A 16,760-nucleotide genomic window follows, 5' to 3' on the forward strand; every position below is an offset into this window, starting at 1 on the left:
TGGATAATGCTCATAATGCAGATAGAATTAATTTTGCCAGACACTGAAATGTTCTGCCATCTCCTAATTATGTCGTAGAAAGATGATTTGTTTGGTATAGTTTTTAGAAAGAGCTATCTTTTTTAAAACACTTAAGCCATTTCTTAAGCTTTGTCCAAGATAGGAGAGAAATCTATCTATCTATCTGTCTGTCTGTCTGTCTATCTATCTGTCTATCTATCTATCTATCTATCTATCTATCCTCTATCTCACCTGTTTGGAGCTCTATCTCCTCTAATTTAGGAATTATTTCTAAAATGGAAGTACATTTTATGTTGAGCTGGTAATTCAATACCTGTCTTACCAGGATATAGCACATTGAATTCCTTTCGCTTTTGCCTTGAGCTTTTAGCCTAAATAAGTCATCAGAAGGGTTTGTTTGTTCTGCCTTATAGTTTCTGATCAAAAGCTTCTTTATGAAAGATGAGATGCCAAAGGTGGAATTTAACTACAAGGTATATTTTCCATGTCTACTTTCTCCAAAAATCAATTTGAAAAATCAACTCTTCATAAAATGTTTCAGTAACAACAGGTGTAAAAAAGACACAGAAATTAGAAACTGTACTTGACAGTGAACTCCAGGTGAGTCAGCTGTGTGGTAACTCACCAACACAGCTAATGTTGTTGTTGGCTAAATTAGCAGATATAGAAAAAAGGAAAGGGTTGCCATGGTGTATTCCACAGTGACTGGATCACTTTTGGAGTTTTGTTTTTCTTTCTTGGCCACATACTTTAATAAAGGCATTGTGAAAGTGGAACATATTCATAAGAGGGTAACTTGGCTGGTCAGGGAATTTTGACCTTGTCAAATGAGGAATGGTTGAAAGAACTAGGTGTTTGTTGTCATTGCTGTGGCTTTAATATATATATATATATATGTGTGTGTGTGTGTGTGTGTGTGTGTGTGTATGTGTGTGTATATATATATATATATATATATAGAGAGAGAGAGAGAGAGAGAGAGACCCTATGATAGAAAGTTGTATCACTATAAACATTTGAACAGCCTTCAAGCAAACCTAACCCAAGCCTATTTTCTTGATGAAAAATGAATTTTCTTAAGGACTTCTGTTTGATAATGACATTATATGATAGGAAAACTGTCTAAATTGTAGCCTTTGGATTTTGCCTTTAAATATAGATTACCAGTTGAATCTTCTTCTCTTATTAACCCTAACCCATAAACTATTGTTCCTTCCACCAGCCAACCAAGACCCCTGTCAGAGGCCCTCACTGTCGACAGCCCTCCTTTGATCCTTCTCAGGCTGTATCCATCCCTGTGGTGAGAGGAGCCCTTAGGGCCAAAGAGATATGCCCACTCACAGCTCATGTCCCTGACTCCCAGATACTTGTTTCTAGGACCGATGGCATTAGCATCACCCGGGAGCTTGTTAGAAGTACAGTCCAGAACCTCAGGACTCACTCCACTGAGTCAGAATTTATGTTTCAACAAGGTCCCTGGTGATTCAAATACATATTAAATTTTGTCAAGCATTGTTCTAGACCATTCTCTGGGTACCTGAAACACTAGAATTCTGGGCCAATATGGCCCCGCATCTGCTTTCAGGACTCATCCATGGGCTTGCCCTTCCAAGAGTATATCATGCTACCAATGGATATGTGCTAAGGCCTGAGGAGTGACCAAGAGGTGACCACTTGGGAGCACTTCTGTGGATGAAACTCAGAAACATTGGTTGATTTGTGCTCACTCATGCATGCAAAGCTGTCACACTGAGGAATACTGAGGTTTGAAAAAGAAGAGGGAGGTTCCCAGGTCTCTAACTGTATTGTTGCTCTGAGCCTGGGTGGAAATAGAATGCTCTGTGGTAGAAGTAAATCTTAAGTAAAAACAAAATCATAAAACCCCAAGCTCATATGTATGCAAAGCAATAATATTGCAACATGAAGATAAATCAAAAACCCCAAGTAAATCCTACATCACTTACCTCAAAGCAAATATACACTGTGGAATGTAGGTAAATCAGTTCTATTTCAGGAAATGTCTGGAATTTCTTAACTTTGTGCACAGCTTAGTATTTACACCATGTTCCTTCTTTGCCATCTACCCTCCCTCATCAAATTTATGATTTGGCAGATTTATTGGATGCAAAGGAAACTAGAAAGAGGGGAAGACAATTCAGAAATTTCTGTTCTTTTGATTTACTTTTCAGAGCTCTGCTAAAGGAATGCTTTAAACGTGTGTTGAACAGTACTGGGAACTCTCCATAGAGCCCTACAATAGTTCTGCAAATAGGCATTTTTATCCTCCATTTTGCAAATAAGGTAACATATTATAAGGATTAAAATGACTTCCCTAAATCATGTACTAAATGAAGGCACTGAAATTTGAACCCAGGTCTGTATCCTTTAAACGTTAAGACTTCTTTTATGATATCAAAAGGCCTCCTTAAATAACATGCTTCACTCGTGCTAGGTACAAGATCCTCACTTTGGTCAGGGATGGAAGAAGGGGGCACTGAACACCCACTTCTTTTTTTTTTTTTCTTTCTATTGCTGTACCTGTGGCATGTGCAAGTTCCTAGGCTAGGGGTCGAATTGGAGCTGTAGCTGCCAGCCTATGCCATAGCCACTAAAACACAGGATCCAAGATGCATCTGCGGCCTCCACTGTAGCTTGAGGCAATGCTGGATCCTTAACCTACTGAGCAAGGCCAGGGATCGAACCCACATCCTCACAGACACTGTGTCAGGTTCTTAATCTACTGAGCCACAATGGGAACTCCTGAACACTCAATTCTTGCTGAACAGTTTGAATGGCTCACATTGACCATGACCAAGAGAGAATATAATGTCAATGGTGGACTACATTTGTGTGCAGAAGTTAAAGATGGACATGTTTGCCTTGTCCATGTAATGTATTGTATTCAATACCATAAATAAACTTCCCCAGAAAGTGTTTTTGTAAACTTAAAGGGAAAAAAAAATATATGACATACAATCTCTTGAAATTTATTCCTTTTAATCCCTCCAGAGTGGAGAAAGCAAAATGTTTGCAGCCGTAGGACCATGATCCAGGGGGCACAGTTAGGGAAGGGGCTGGGTTCCCATTCTGTCAGTCAGAACCCTCTGTGCCCATCACCTTCCTTCGAAGCCTTGGTTGTTCCCCAAAGGGCCAAGGAGAGTTGGGCAAGGAGTTTGTAATAACTGATCTCTCTAATTGCCCTTTTATATATTCCAGACCATCTACTCTCAATCTCTTGTGAGGAAATAGAAACAGATAATATTCAGAAAATGTTTTTCTGAGAAACTTTTTTAATGTTAACTACTTTGTGCCTGTTGAAACTTGATTATCTGGGGAGCTCAAAAGTAACTTCCTTTTGAGAAAGGAGACAAAAACTTACACAAAACTGAGGCCAAAGCAACTTGCCAAAAGTCCAAATTTATAATAGAGAGAGTTGCCTCAGAATTGTTTCCTTTGTTGGGTGGCATTTTTCTTGTAGCTTTGTAGGAATTCCCCTCTCCTTTGTACACATGGTGACCCCTTGGCCCAGAAGGGCCCCCGTGTGGACCTGGCATACCAGCATCTACAGCACAGTGATTTCAGAACAGGGCCATGATACACTAGCTTCATGCAAAAATGTAACCCCTTCTGTCCTGGGAATTTCTCTAAAAATCTCGTTTTATGTACATCTCAAAATGGATGAAGTCCTCCATCTCCTTTAGACAAACAGAAAACAATTTAAGAACTCATTTTTAAAGTATGAAATTAAGAAACATAGACTAATGAAAGGGAAAAGCAGCAACCAGATCAATCTGGCCTGAAGGATGAATATTTTTGTTGTGTTGTGATTTGTATTTTTAATAGTAAAGACTATGACCTATTCGTTTCAAAACTGGTTGGCCATGTGTTACAAGAAGGATATTGTGAAGGCAATGGACATGATTTAGACATCAATAATTTCATGTTGGTGAAATTATCACAAATGCTTATAAGACTGGCTCAGTAAGTTGAACTGGTATTTTCTGTTGTTGTTGTTGCTGATGTTTTTTCTTTTTTTTTTTTTTGCTGCACCTACATCACATGGAAGTTCCTGGGCCAGGCATCGTGGAGTAGGAGCTGCAGCTGCAGCTGTAGGCCTATGCCACAGAAACAGCAACACTGTATCTGAGTTGCATCTGTGACCTATGCTGCAGCTGTGGCAATGCTGGATCCTTAACCCACTGAGTGAGGTCAGGGATTGAACCCGCATCCTTGCAGATACTCTGTTGGGTTCTTAACCCACTAAGCCACAGTAGGGACTCCAAATTGAATTGTTTAGTTGGAGACTTGAAGAGTTCTGGCTTTGAATATTGGAAATGAATGCTAGAACCATGCTATTCGAGGTTTTGAATGCCAGGCTGGGAAAGTGTTTCTGAATTTGATAGGCATCTGGATGTCCCTTTATGTTTCTAAGCTGGTTGGATCAGCAGCATGGAGAAAGGCAGAGGGTGGAATAATTCAGATGAAGAGAGAGTAGAAATGAAAATTGAGCTCTAAAATGACTGTCTTTACACAATTAATAAATGGCAAGTACGTACTGACTCTATACCACATGCTACATACAAACATTGAGTTGATATAAAAAACTCTGTAATAGGTGCTTTGAGCTTATCATATCCATTTAAAAATTATACTGTTAACAAAGTTACATGACTAAAAATTCCCTCTGTCAAACCTTAAACTTTTTATTTTTGCATTTACGGATCATCTTACCTGGTTCCTTGCTAAATGATGTGAATGGTACCTTTGTACATGTTGTGTAATGTACAACTTTCCCAACTAGATGTGGCAGCCCTACAGATTTTTACCATATATTTTTTAAATGATATTTGGCATAATAAAAGTATTTATAACTGCATAAAATAAATAAAATGACTGTCTTCATGTTAGCTCACTTTAGGAGCAAAAAACTGTTTGGTAATTAAATATCTTCTTTTATTTATTGATTTATTAAAGTAGATTAAATTTGCAATGTTGTATTTGTTTCAAGTGTACAGCAAAGTAATTCAGGAGTTCCCGTCGTGGCGCAGTGGTTAACGAATCCGACTAGGAACCATGAGGTTGCGGGTTCGGTCCCTGCGCTTGCTCAGTGGGTTAATGATCCGGCGTTGCCGTGAGCTGTGGTGTAGGTTGCAGACGTGGCTCGGATCCCATGTTGCTGTGGCTCTGGTGTAGGCCGGTGGCTACAGCTCCGATTCGACCCCTAGCCTGGGAACCTCCATATGCCGCGGGAGCGGCCCAAGAAATAGCAAAAAGACAAAAAAAAAAAAAAAGTAATTCAGATATCTATCTATCTATCTATCTATCTATCTATCTATCTATTTTTTCAGATTCTTTTCCCTTATAGATTTTTATAAAACATTGAATTTAGTTCCCTGCGCTATATTTTAGGTCCTTGTTGGCTATTTCTATAGATGTCTGTGAATCTGTTCCTGCTTTGTAAATATGTTCATTTGTATTATTTTTTTAAATTCCACAAGTAAATGATGTCATATGATATTTGCCTTTTCTTACTTCATTTAGTGTGATAATCTCTAGGTCCATCCAGGTTGCTGCAAATGACATTATTTCATACATTTTTATGGCTGAGTAATATTACATTGTGTATATACCACACTTTCTTTATCCATTCATCTGTATATGAACACTTGGTTTGCTTCCATGTTCTTGGCTATTGTAAATAGTGCTCTCTCTTTTCTAATTAGATCTTTCATCTTATCTGGATATATGCCCAGGAGTGGGATTGCTGGGTCATATGATAATTCTATTTTTAGTTTTTTAGGGAACCTCTATACTGTTTTCCATAGTGGCTGCAACAATTTTACTTGCCCATCAATAGTGCATGGGAGTTCCCTTTTCTCCACACCATCTCCAGCATTTATTATTTGTGTACTTTTTTTTTTTTTTTTTTTTTTTTTTTTTTTTTTTTTTGCTGCACCACAACATGTGGAAGTTCCTGGGCCAGGGATTGAACCCACGCCACAGTAGTGGCAATGTTGGATCCTTAAACTGCTAGGCCACCAGAGAACTTGTATTATTTATAGTCTTTTTGATGATGGCCATTCTGACGGGTTTGAGGTGATATCTCATGATAGTTTTGATTTGCATTTCTCTAATAATTAGCTATGTTGAACATCTCGTCATGTGCTTGTTATGTCTTCTTTGGAGAAATGTCTATTTAGGTCTTCTGTTCATTTTTTGATTGGGTTTTTTTTTATTTTTTTAAATTATTTTTTAGTTTTGAATGTAGCTATCAGGGATGAATTTCCGCAGTTGATTTTTTATTTTTTTAAATTATTTTTTAGTTTTGAGTGTGGCCATCAGGGATGAATTTCCTCAGTTAATTAAACCACTCCCCGCTGATTCTCCAGTGGCTTATTTCTAGCTTCTATATTAGGATTAGGCTGCTCCAGACCTTTCACTGTCCTGCTCACCCCCTACCGTCAACCCTACCAAGTTATATAGGCTTCTCTGGCTGGTCTTCTTCTACTCTGATGACTCACATGTAGCCCAATTAGGAATAAATAAGAGCATCATAAAAATACAAATCATGGTACATACACTGAATTTTCTCTTTTTCTCCTCACCCCCAACTCAATGGGCTTTTTGCTCTCATGATTTCCTCTGTCTTCAATGTACTTAATGCTATTCTACTTCAATCACCTTCTTGACTTCTCAGTAAGTCCTCATATCTGTCAGACTCCAGCTGAAAGACTACCTATTTCACAAAGCCATTGGACTGCTCTGACTTTCTTAAAGACTTATTATGTATTCTTTTAGCCCTTTGCATGGTACTTGGTACAAGGTTGAAGATCAGTAAACATGTATTGAATAAATGAAAACTTCTTTGACTCAACTCTAAGGGATTTTTCCCACCTCTGAGTTCTAATTACCATTTTATCCAGAGCAATTTATCTGGTCTTTATGGAGAAATGTTAACAAGGATCTGCTGATGATGTTGACATGCAGAACAATTGTTAAATATTGTGGGAGTTACACTCTAAAGGGTTTGAAGGAGAGTTCAGAACATGAGGCTCCTTATACAGACTATGACAATGCCAGTCTATCAGTATATGTCTCTAAGGGTGACAACATTTCATGTCATCTTCGTCAGTTTAAAAAGTTATCTTTTTTAATCCTAGGATCACATTTGTTTCATTCTGACAAGCATGGAGCTTTAAGTGGACCTTCTAAAACATGAGCATTTAGATGCCCAGGACTAAAAGAACTATGCAGTTTCTTTCCCTTTATCTAAAACATTTACCCTCAACCTTATGGGATTAACTTTCCATTTAGATGGCATCTGTGAATCCAAAGCTGTTGGCATAAAATGGACATATTTTCCTTTAGGAAAGGGACTGAGGTGGCTTTTGTTTGTTTGTTTGTTTTACTATTTGCCCATGACTCCAACAGTAATGCATTCCTAATATACCTCTCAACGGAAGTGCAGAAACGGCAAATTAGAAGAAGAGCTGCTGGAATGAGGAATGTTGATAGCAGCGAGAAATGCCAGCCTGATGGTGTGAGAAGCAATAGCTGATATAAGAACTAATAAACTGAACAGTTGAGAATCTTTTAGGTTTTGAGTAATAGCCTTACTCTTCATATACAATGGTTGCATTTCATGAAGGAAACTCTTAGAGGATAGGAAAGTATTACAGAGGTTTGACCATAAATCTAGGTAACCTTTCAGATTTCAGTCTCTGTTTTGGCAAAATTAAGGGATGAAGAATATAGGACATACATGGATAATAAATCCCTTCCATGTCTTAAAATATGGAGTTTATGATGATTTTTATTAAGCCATAAAATAGTTATTTTTAATGTAAGCTGTTTAAAAAATGAGAATGTAAGTTTTTAAATGACATCCATCCAAATAATCCATTCATACTACTTCTGAAATAGAAAATATTTCTGTATGTCATTAAGTGAAACCCCTAAGTAGGTAATCCTGGGCTCCTTCTGGTCATAAATGTTAGGTATGTGCACAATTGGAGTGTCTTCTAGTGGGTATCTAATCCAATGCCTTTATTACTCCATAGTAAGGTAGGGTATCTTTGTTCTATGGGGCTGCTATAACAAAACACCAGAGACTGAGTAGCTTATAAACAACCAGAATTTCTCTCTCACAGCTCTGGAGCCTGGGAAGTCCAAGGTGAAAGTGCTGGCAGATTCAGTGTCTAGTGGGGGCCTGCTTTCTGGTTCATATATGGTGCCTTCTCTCTGTAGTCTCACACAGTGGAAACTTTGAGGGGTCTCTTTTTTTTTAAAGTACTAATGTTCTTCATGAGAAGCTTCCCTTGTGACCTAATCATCTCCCAAAGCCTTCACTTCCTAGTTCCATCACGTTGTGCATTACAATTTCAACATATGAGTTTGGGGAGAATACAAACCTTCAGAAAACATAGCAAAGGGAAGTGGAACCACATACATATTATGCCCAGCTCTAAGCCACACAGAAAATTAGTATCGATGCTAAGATTAGACCCAGGTTTTAGTGACTGTCAGTTCAGGAATCGTACGTCCATAACATGTAACATTCTACAAATGGAATAAAAGCATTCAAACTCACGGGCATCCTAACTTGGTTGGTGAATTTATTTATTCACCCATCATCATTAAAGAAGGACTTATTAAGTGATTACTATGTACCTGGCATTGTAAGTGTCCATGTTTATTTTATTCTAAGTATTTGCTGTGAACACACACACACACACACACACACACACACACACACACACACACACACTGTGAACCATGAAATATTAGGTTGTACTTTTGTTTGGACCTCAGTCTTCTTCCCCTCATCCCTGAACATGACTATCTCAAGGACAAACTCGTCTAAAGTTTCCCAAGCAGATAGACTTTACTTTTAAGGACTTACAGCCTTGGAGATTCCATAGCCTTTTTCTGTTACTCTCGTTACTATTCATCTTCACCTTCTCTGAATTCCACTTTTGTTTTCACTATAGGATTTTTATTCTACAGTTTAAGATGAGACATCAGGTCTCAGCAGCCCATCTGATAATTTCTCTTAGCTATTAAGTTATCCTTTGGCTTTTTGTCTAACAATGTAATGCAATTATTTAGGTCTTTCTGCACAGATACTGGTTTATGGAAATAGAAAAGGACCCTAGAGATGATCTAGTTCAACTACCTGGTTTCACAGAGGACCCCTGGAGTGCAGAGAAAAGAAAATGGTTCAAGTTACTCAGCAAATGAGTGGCAGACCTAGCCTTTGATCACAGGCTTCCAAACTGCCACTGAAAGTTCTTACCCTGGCATTGCATTACCCCTGGAATTCTCTCTTTATAGATGCTACTGATCTGTTTTACTGCATCACGGACCTCTCCCTGGAGGAATATAACCCACAGAGTTTCTTGGTTACCCATGCCAGTAAATGGTTAATCTCACTGAGCCCAAGGCCTTGGAAACTCCTGGGAGAGAGCCAGGTGAGCAAAGAGAGCAGATAAAGGCAGCACCTGCCTATGGGTTTGGAACAGCCTAGGGACACAGAGAGAATGTAAACACATTCTGCAAATCTTATTGTCTGACTTGAAGCCAGCGTCTTTTGGGTTCTTGTCATGGAAAATATTTCGTCTGAGGTCATTCATTGAACAGAGGAGCACTGAATACCCTCCAGGGTGCCAACCCAGTTCCCCCTTTTGTCCAGATTAAATAAGCAAGGGACTAACATTTCAGGGGCCTAGGAGGCCTGCCTTTCAACAATACAGGCTGGGAGGTAGGGAAAAGGAGACATTTAGAAAATAGATTGTGTTGTTCTGAACTGCTCTCTCCCCCTGGCTGCCCGCCCTCCTTCCTCCTCTGGCGCGGCTTCCCTCTGTTTGCTCACCCATACTTACAAGCACACGCCCTGCGTTTAGAGCAAGAGTTAATGTCTGTGTTTCCTCATAAATCTCGGTTTGCTGCCTGGAGCTATGTTTTTAATTCTGTGGTGGAGCTTTGAGATTTGAGATGAGTAGAAAGGAGGGGCCGCTGACGGAGGTAATAATGGAAGCTGCCATTTTTTTTCACTCTGGGGAGCTGTCCTCCTCATTTGGTCCTTTGAACAGGTACTTTATACCTCAGTGTTGCGTCTGTGAAATCCAGGCTGGAAGAAGAGGAGGGCATTGAGGGAAAGGATATCGCCTGTCATGCACTGTACAAAAGGAGGCATGGCTTCTCTCTGGAGAAAGAAAAATGTATGGAATGATCAAATTCACCCAGACTGGTGACTGGCTGGAATATTTTTCTAGTTCGGCTAAAAATGACTTCAAGAAGGGAAGTCTTTCCGACAAAAACAATTCTTGTCTTACAGAGCTGGTTGTTGAAGAAAGTTATCCCTCCATTCACTGAGATCCTTTTTGTGCTGTTGAAACCATATTTAATGTCCATGGTTGATCCATCAGCCCTTGTATGATAACTTCTTCTGTTTAAAACTCATCTCTTCAACATGCCTTTGCTTTTTTTGGTTTAGAAGGCAAATCTTTTGGGGGCTGCTGTGATGATTTAAGGTAGTAATTGCTTAGGCCTTCCACCCTGCCAACAACTGTATTTGAGAAGAATTTGGCCTCTGAGTCACTGAGTAGAACATGTAATTAACATGACTAAAGGAAGAGCTCTGGTTTTTGCACATTCTGGTCTTCAGTTTATATACCTATAAAATGAAAGAATTAGATACACACCTCTAAGGGGCCTTCCAACTCACACAGTCTAGGATCCTAACAATCTCCAGCTTTTATAAGCCCTCTTCCTCCACCAAGTTCTTATGAGTCCTAATGGATCCTTTCTTCTGCTTCTATACCTTTCTGTGAGGTTTTGAAATTTACCAGCAGGAAAGGGTACCTTGGCCTTCTTGCTTCCACTAAGGTAGGAAAGGAGGCCAGATCCAGCTGGTTTCCTTGAGGATAGAAAGCATAAAATAAGTTGTAATAGGTGAAGTTCTATAATGAGGCTTTCAGGTTTCTATTGATACTTGTTTAGGCCTGGGAGGCATATGATAGTAAAATAAGATCAGAGATCATCAGATCATGGGCTTCTGGTGTTCAAGGACTGAACCTTATCCAGAGAATGTACCAATTAAATGGTGGAATCAAAGATAAGCAACTTAGGAATGTTTCAGAGAACCACATTTAAGGTGATTTAAAAGATTATTTTCAACCAATTACGGAAGTTTTCTAGAACTATGCTTATTCAGTCTGAAGAAAAGAGAGTTGAAGGGGTGTTTTAAGTTGAATGCAAGTCTCTCTGATGGATTTAAGTCTAAGTAGGAAATTATAAACATCAAGCAGAAGGTGAACCCATAAGAAATACCCTGGGACTCAGAATCAGGTGGAGGATGAGGGGATAAAGGGTGAAGCAGAACACAGAGGATTCTAGCAACCCCTCTCTGCTAAAGATTTGCTTCTCTGGTTTTGTCTATGTCCAGGCATCATGTGTTTTTTCTCCTCCTTTTTATTTTCTTCCACTTTCCTCCTCCTTTTTATTTTCTTCCACTAGTAGTTCTTGACTTGACCATCTGATTAACCCTGGTCATATTTTTTTTCTCTTATTTCCTCTTAAGTTCATCCATTTCTATCAAAGATGTTTTTAAATTGCTTGTAAGTGTTCAATAAAATAAAAAATATAAAGTCTCTAACAGTAAATAGTAACATTATGGTATATAATAGGGACTTAATATTTGCTAGCTGGACAGTGACTTCCAGCATACCAGACGCTTTCTCATGAAATTGTTACCTGAAGATCTGGAAGGTGGTGTGAAAAGCCCAAAGACACAGAGAAAATGAAGGCCAAGGTTTATACTGAGAGAATGATATTGAGAAGAAAGCTACCAAATCTTTCTTTGCTAAATAATTTGATTCTGGCATTCTTTATCTGGGACTCTACCCCCACTTTGATTAATTTGACCAGAGCAGCTCAGTGAGAAAGATCCCATCTTCTCAGCCTGACAACATAATGTTTTTCTAATTTCCCAATACACTTTTAGTGCACTTATTCTCCTATAATCTCATAATTGCTAATGTTGCAAATATTAAAATTTTACAGTTCATTTTGAGAAAGATATTTTCTTTCTGACCTTTAGCTGGGATCCCAGGGCAGGCTTTTTGCCCACAGATTAGGGCAGGCTCCTTAGGGCAATTTATTTAACTCTGTGTATATTGGAAATAAGGCTGCATTGTGTAATGGCAGGGGCTTAACTTGGAATGTATTTTGTAATGATAGCCCAGAATGGTGAAAAGATCCCCATATGAAATCTAGACAGAGCTCAGCTCTGTCTGCAGTGATGCTTTGGAAACCTTAGTCCTTTCTAAGCCTTGATTTTCTTATCTTCAGAAAGAAGGCACTGGGTTATAGCTTCCAAAAGCCCTTCTAGCTCTGACATTGTTCAGTTTGTATAACTTAAACTGCTATTCCACCACATGATGGATGATTTGCGCTTTTCTGTGTTTATAAGATAACAAGGTAGGTGTTGAAGTTCCCAAGGAATGTTGGGACAATACTTGGTATGGGCTTTGTAGCAGCAGATGTGTTCTATTCAGGGGGGCTAATTTGAGGCCCCTAAACTAAAGAAGCCATAATCCAGAGGCTTCCTGTGGATCTTCTAAGAAGCCATAATCCAGAGCCTTCCTTGATTTGGTGAAGGCTAGTAGCGTCATGACGATAGCTGCCTACACCATTCACACAGACTTACTGAGCTCATGGAATGTCACTACATGGAGATATCCTAAAGGACACATGGGGACACTGAGATTTAAAAAAGAAATGAGTTTGCCTATAGTAACACAGCATTAAGTACCAGAACCAAGACTCTAACACAGGGCTCCCTGCCGTCTTGGTGAATTCATTTTTTACTCCACTCTGTCAACTTAGATTGTCACTCTTATGGTAAGGATGAGTAACTCTTTAATAAATAGTTCCTGGTTGTAACAGTGTCTTATTGTCCACAATCGCCCTAATGTTTGACAGAATATGATAGTTGTTTATAGTGCTCTGGTACTAAAAGATTTGCTGAGAAGTACCACCTTAGTTTTAACTCGAAAGAGATGACTTAATTGTAGATTTATCTTCCCAGCTATCACCTCTGGAACTCAGGAGAGAAGCTTGGCTAAACTTGTATATTTAGAAGTATACTACATCTCTGAGGAAAGGCATTACCATGCTCAAATTGATTGGTTCGTTAGAAATAGGGTCCCTCTTGCATTTCATGCTTAAACTTCATTTGGAGTTCCCCTAAGGTTAAAGAATGTAAACTGTATTTACTAAGGAAGCTATCTTGGCAGATTTTCATCCCCTTTGGATAAAAGCAAAATTGCACCCAGCACATAAATTGACACATGAAGCAGTAAGTAATTGTATCATGCAAGTTGTTTTAATGGACTCGAGCGAGAATGCTCTATTAACTTGTGTGCATAGAATATTCATTGAGCTTAGGGCTTATTACCAGGCAAGGAAAAAAAAAAGAATAAGGGAAAATATGGGAGGATGATAAATATCAGTGTAGCAGCTGAGAAAGTGAACCTTAAAAGGAAAATTTTAGAGGTATCTATGATATTTTTATTTTCCGCTCTTTTTTCCTTCGTCCTTTTTTTACCCACTTTCTGGGCAAAAGATTTAAGTACAAAAAAGGTGGAGCATCAGCCTCCAAATATAATCATCAAAATTCTGAGAAGTGGGCAGCAGAATGTGCCAGGCTCTTTTCTTAACTTCCCTTTTGTAAGAAGAAGTTGACGAATCAGCCAGTTTGGGGTGTTTTATGCATATGTGTGAGATTGTGTTTATACGCATCTCTATATGGATAAAAATTCAGAAACCACAGTGACATTCCCAAAGGGATACTTCCTTAATACAGGAAGTGACAGCTTTGTGAAGGCATCACAATTGAGCTCTGCTTTTTCATTCTATATCCCCGGATTTAATTTCTAGAAAAAACGAGAGCTCTGTGATGTTCCATGGGGCTGCTTAGAATTACAGGCAACTTAGTATTAATGCTTGTCAAATGCAAAGCACCTGAGCTTGGCTTAACCTCCAGGGATCTCCGCATTTAGAGATGTTTAAAACCACAAACCATAAATTCTGACAGGTACATGCAAAGGAAGAGGCCACAGAAATTACAAATTTGTTATTCATTGTGGCCACATTCCCCGACACAACTTCTCACCCACCATCACTCCCAATATGACTTTCTCTTGCTCTGCCCTTGGGTTTATCAGATGACCAAGCTTGGGCTATAAGAGATAGTGGCTGCCTCCCACATATTCTGGGTCAGGACTGTCACCAAGTACAGTCTTCCTATGAGCATTGACATGTTTGTTGCTGCAGTTTCAGTGGGTGTAATGTGTTCAGAGCGTAGGAACCATTAGATATAAAAGCTGAGATCACAGCGTATTTTGAAATGGCCATTATCCCTCTTAAAAGTCATACATACTCTCTTTTTTGGGAAGTTCTAATGTCTTTTCTCAGTCATTTCTTGCTTGTGTTTACTGCGTTGTGGATACAGCAGTTGTTATCTTCCTTCTCCTCAAGGCTGTCTCCCCTGTTGACTCTGTCATCCACGTTTCAGTTTCCATGTCACCACCTTGACTCTTCCTTCTTCCTTGCTCTTTTAACTTTGACCATACGAATAGTGGTGAGTTCAATATCCATTATCTCCAACCCTGGCCTTTGTCCAGAGCACCAGAATCACATTTACAATGAAGCACTTACACATAGAATTCTCAATAACACCTTGAACTTATCATGTTAGAAACCAAATTCATCCTTTTCTTCTCACCTCCTAAATTACCTGAAACAATTCAATTAGTTAGTAGGTCAGCCACTTATCTCAGCATCAATAAGGAGGCTTGCTAGGGTATTACATTCCCTTCACACTCATTTCTTTTTGTTTTAATCTAATGAAAATGACTAATTTAAAGGAAAACTCATTTCTTACAGGAGACAAGGAGAAGGTCTTAGGATCTACTGGGGGAGGCCAGAGCAGCAGTCACTCTTGTCCCGCTGGAACCCATGGTCCACTGAAGTGCCTTATGCTACATTCACTGAGCACCCTGTGAAATACACCAGTGAGAAGTTTATTGAAATTTGCAAGGTACGAGGCAGCTTGGGCATCACTGTTAAATTAGCATTTTGGGGAAAGGTATGTGCTTTTAAAACCTATACTGTTAAAAAAAATTAAGCTGCATCCTTGGGTTTATATACATAAAATCTATAATAGGTTTTTATAGAACATTTTTTAGTAAACAGTGCAGCTGTTTTATATATGAAAAAATATATTTATATTCGGCCACAGCCATAGCTACAACTCGGAATCCAAGCCACGCCTGCAACCTACACCACAGCTCTCGGCAACACCAGATCCTTAACGCACTGAATGAGGCCAGGGTTCAAACCCTCATCCTTATGGATCCTAGTCAGGCTCATTAACTGCTGAGCCACGAAGGGAACTCCTATTTTTTCTTTGCTAATTTCTTAGCAAAGAGTATGGTGTAATAGTGTTTAAAATTGCAATAATTGTGTTTGTCAGTGTTTATTTTGTACAGAATATATATAAAAATTTCTATTTATAAATAAATTCTAATTAGGGAAGGAGAGTGCAGTAGTGTGAAATATGAAGGTAGACATGGCTCTGTGGTCATGTTTAAATCCATTTTTCCTCTGGGACTCTTGGTGGTCACATCTCTAAAATGCACACCATGAACAACTGTCCTTCCTTTCAACCTCACTGATCCATTGCAACATTAAACAGAGAAAGTATGTATAAATGCTCCATAAATTGTAAAGCAATTGAGTATTTTTATGTCTTTAAATATCATCTCCCCAAGTAGATTTTAAAATCATCAGTGGCAGGGAGGTCCCTTTCTACTACTATTTCATCTTCCCTAGGGAGACCTAATCCATGGTAGGACATGCTAAGTAGTCAGGAAATAAAACAGGAGTTTCCTGGTGGCCTAGCAGTTAAGGATTTTGGTGTTACTGCTGAATCTCAGGTTCAACTCCTGGCCTGGGAACTTCCACATGCTGTGGGCACTGCCATTATATAAGTAAGTAAGTAAGTAAGTAAATAAATAAATAAATAAATAAATAAAAAGAAAGGGAAGTAAAGCAGGTGGAGCTATGAATGCAGCTCCTTTGTATTTTATATTTTCAACAGAACCAGATGTATACATAGGAGTGTGCTTAAAGGCCTAGAAATTCTTGCTTCTTTGTCCTCTATCTGCTTATCTTATGTTTATATTTTATATTTTTACTTATTTCAGAATATCATAACTCTTTATTTGCTATAAATTCAAAACACGGCAACCTACATATAATGTTCTTCTGGGTTGGATGGCACATACTACATTTCTTGCATTATTTTAAACACCCTTATTCATATAAGTGAATATGAATATGTACAAGCAAGTATTTTTAATCAATGTCTCTTTAAAAAAAATTATCTGAGGCAAAATACATGTGACTAGAGGCTAGACAGGTTCTTTATTCCCCCAACAGGTATATGAAGCTGGTATGAATCCTATTCTGCTCTCAGGAAAGGTCAATGGTCTTCTCAAGATTTATACAAATGTCCTTAGGAGCTGATGATCTCAAGGTTTGCCTCTTACTCTAAGCTATTGAAAGCACTAAATTAGTTCATTGTATGGATCACCAATCTCCAAGATACTCCTATTGCACAACATCTCACCCCAAGCATCAACATCAGCCACCAGCCTGACTCTTAACCATCC

General features: G+C 38.7%; 1 protein-coding gene across 3 annotated transcripts in view; it reads left to right on the forward strand.

Moving 5' to 3' along the window:
- TPRG1 (tumor protein p63 regulated 1) overlaps positions 1-16,760 on the forward strand; it is a 358,132-nt gene that overhangs the window by 327,931 nt on the left and 13,441 nt on the right. For all 3 annotated transcript variants that reach the window (XM_084990688.1, XM_084990689.1, XM_013982284.3), the window contains one exon: positions 14,971-15,124. In XM_084990688.1, the coding sequence (XP_084846814.1) occupies positions 14,971-15,124 (154 nt within the window). The remainder of the gene's footprint in view (positions 1-14,970; positions 15,125-16,760) is intronic.

The sequence above is a fragment of the Sus scrofa genome, chromosome 13 (assembly GCF_054392235.1).
Source record: "Sus scrofa isolate SSC_HxYL_T2T_F1_AM1 chromosome 13, Sscrofa_HxYL_maternal_Yorkshire_Landrace_v2.0, whole genome shotgun sequence".
Classification (NCBI taxonomy): Eukaryota; Metazoa; Chordata; class Mammalia; order Artiodactyla; family Suidae; genus Sus; species Sus scrofa.